Genomic DNA, 2,990 nt, shown 5'->3' with positions numbered 1-2,990 from the left:
GAACCAATTTTCCTTCCTCGAGTGCGGTCAAGATTAGTTCTTTCTGTGCGAGCAGTGCGGACTCTGTACCGAGTCCTTTACGGAAACCAAATTGAGATTCATTTAAAAGGTTATGCTTCTGCTCAAAGTCAATAAAACGGGTAAAAAATTATTCTTTCTAACGCTTTTAAAAAAATTGGAAGTATCGACACGGGACGGTAGTTTCCCATGTCATTTTTATCGCCTTTCTTATACAACACCTTTATATGGGCAACTTGCATTCTCCGAGGAAAAACAGCTTGACTAAGGCAAAGGTTAAATATATGCGTTATGTGAGGGGCAAGAAGTTCAACAGCGTGCTTAATTGGTTTTATCTGAAATCCATCAGCGTCTTTAGCCTTGCTGTTGCTTAAATTTATAATTGTAGTAATAACTTCTTGTTCATTTACAGGGTTAAGAAAAATAGAATTCGGGTTGGACGGAATGTTCTCGAGGTTACAGTTCGTTACGGTTTTATTGACAATATTCACGAAATATTTGTTAAAAGCATCTGCAAGTGCTTTTCCAAATAACTCACCATCATCTGTGATTATTTTGTTGACTTTGTCTGGGGAAACATTATGCTTTAAGACGGCATTTAATCTTTTCCACATTAGTTCTGAGCACCCTGCCGCGGAAATGAATTGATTTGCGAAGTAATCGCGTCTTGCCTTTTTGAGTTCTTTATCTGGGCGATTGCGACAAGTTTTAAACTTACGTAATATTTCTTGGTCTTTAGTTTTAATAAATTGACTGTAGAGCTTGTTTTTTTCATCAATACTTGCGAGAAGCTCGGAGTTAACCCATGGCTTACGAATCTTTCTGCTTTTCCTAATACGTACATAAGGAAAACTTTCTGCATATATCGGTTTTAAAATTCTGAGAAATTCATCATAGGCATCATTTGCGTCATTACTGTTCAGTACTATTTCCCAAGCTGTTTGTGCAATTTTATCACAAAAGATGGTCAGGTTTGTTTCTGTTATTTTTTGTACTGGGTATGCCGACTGCAATATTTTATTTTTTACATGCCCCTTCGTACAGATAAATATTGGTAGATGATCACTTAGGTCACAGGCAAACACTCCTGCTTTTACTTGGCTCGAGCTTATATTTGTTAAAAACAGATCAATTAGAGACGAAGAGTGCTCAGTCACTCTTGTGGGTAGCATAATGAAATTCCGCAAATTATGCGTCATTAGTAAAATATCTAGTTTAGACCTCGTTGAATCACTTTTTAGCATATTAATATTCATATCACCGCCGCAGATGAAATTGAAACGATTTTGTGTAATAAAGTCAAAAATTGATTCTAAGCAATCTAAGAATGTATCTACGGTACCACTGGGAGGGCGGTAACAAACGGCAATTACCGTGTTTTGTATTTGAATTGACAAAAGTTCACAATCACTCGTATTTACAGTAAAGTCTGACAATATTTCACAGTTATATTCTTTTTTGACTAAAATGCACACTCCACCGCCGCGGCTACTAGGGCGATTTAAATAAAAGGTATTATACGATGGGAGACGAAATACATTTGTTTCGTCAGTTGACCATGTCTCGGTTAGCAATATTGCATCAGATTGCAGCCCAAAATTATCAAATAATAGACGAAGATCGGACTCTTTATTTTTAATTGAGCGTATATTCGAGTGAAAACATTTAAACGACCGCAAGAACGGTTTTCCTAGATGCTTTTCAAAAGAATTCGGAAGTAAGTATGATTCGCTGGCTGTACTTGCCATAGATAGTCGATTGCTCATTTCTTATCGAAGCTTATCTAGGTCGGCAATATTAGAGACTACCACCGCGCGGCTTTCGTCAGACTTGCGCACATGCACTCGGCCATTGCTGTGCCACGCGTATTTACAATTGTTCCTTTTGGCCCAGGCTTTCGTTTCGAAAAGTAGAGAACGGGATCGTCTTGTCAAGTTTTCAAGTAGAAACAGAGTGTCATTCGAATCACGTAACTTCTTTCTGCTTTCCCACCATCTATCTCTATCAGCCTGTCTTGCAAAGCGGCAGATTACGCCCGGCGTTTTATCTTTCCTTGAAGGCAGACGGTGAATGGACACCACGTCCATATCAGAAAGCTGTGGCAGTTCGAGCTGTGTGGCAAGTACGTTTAGTTTGCTCAGCAAATTTTCCTTTTCGGTTACCTGTATTCCGTGAAACTCGAGGTTAAGGCGCCGGCTTCTCCATTCAAGGTTATCGATTTCGCATTGCATCTGATTTACTTCAACGTCCTGCGCCTCAAGTTTTTCCATTCTGCGTTTTAGGTCTTTGATGTCCTTTTCATTTTGTTCTGTTCGTTCCCGCAGTTCGTCGTACTGCTCGCTCCAAAATTGCATTGAATCTTCAATGCCCTCAACTACTTCCCTGAGCGGTAAGAGCTGGTCAAGTTTCTCATTGATCACCCTTAGCATTTGTCGCACATCATGCGTTTCCAAGTCGTCACTCAGTGTAGGATCCCGAGCTTGTGCACAGGATTTTAAACGACGACAGGCTGGGCAGCGCCAAGCTAAACGATACGCTTCGCCCTTCGTTTTGATTGTTTTGTCAGAAATTCCAGAACATTTTCCCGTGTGGTAGCTACCATCACAGTCGCTGCACGCAATTTTTGCATCGGACGATACGAATTGTTTTTCACAAGTTTTAGACTGACCATTGGAACTCATGGCTACACCTTGGCAGCAGCAGCAGCAGCAGCAGCGGCATAAAACGCGGTACTAGGAAATAAAAGAACACCAACCTGAAAGATACAGGGGACTAGTTTGGTCGTGCCTGTTCAATGCTGCCGCTGCTGCCAATGTGAAGGAAAGGCTCCGCTGAGGTGCCTTTTGTAGCTTCAGCTTGGTCGACGGAAGCGCTTGATGTTAGCAGTGGCGACGTCACGGTCGACCGAGCCTTGTCTGGAGTAGGCAGGCTCGTAGCTCCGAAGTCAGCAGATCTGAAGTTCAAATCACGGC

At 41.4% G+C, this 2,990-nt stretch overlaps 1 protein-coding gene across 1 annotated transcript; it reads right to left on the bottom strand.

The window, feature by feature from the left end:
- Positions 1–1,623: 1,623 nt before the first annotated feature.
- On the bottom strand, positions 1,624–2,633 carry LOC115327751. Its single transcript, XM_029988784.4, has one exon. The coding sequence runs from the start codon at positions 2,445–2,447 to the stop codon at positions 1,788–1,790; it is 660 nt and encodes a 219-aa protein (XP_029844644.3). The 5' UTR covers positions 2,448–2,633; the 3' UTR covers positions 1,624–1,787.
- Between the last annotated feature and the right edge of the window lie 357 nt (positions 2,634–2,990).

Source organism: Ixodes scapularis, unplaced genomic scaffold (assembly GCF_016920785.2).
Source record: "Ixodes scapularis isolate PalLabHiFi unplaced genomic scaffold, ASM1692078v2 PGA_scaffold3__209_contigs__length_174095766, whole genome shotgun sequence".
NCBI classification, from domain to species: Eukaryota; Metazoa; Arthropoda; class Arachnida; order Ixodida; family Ixodidae; genus Ixodes; species Ixodes scapularis.
This window is presented reverse-complemented; position numbering and strand designations above follow the sequence as displayed.

Excerpts from the sequence above, each read along its gene's own strand:
- LOC115327751 (XM_029988784.4), bottom strand. The coding sequence starts at position 2,447 with ATGCTAAGGGTGATCAATGAGAAACTTGACCAGCTCTTACCGCTCAGG.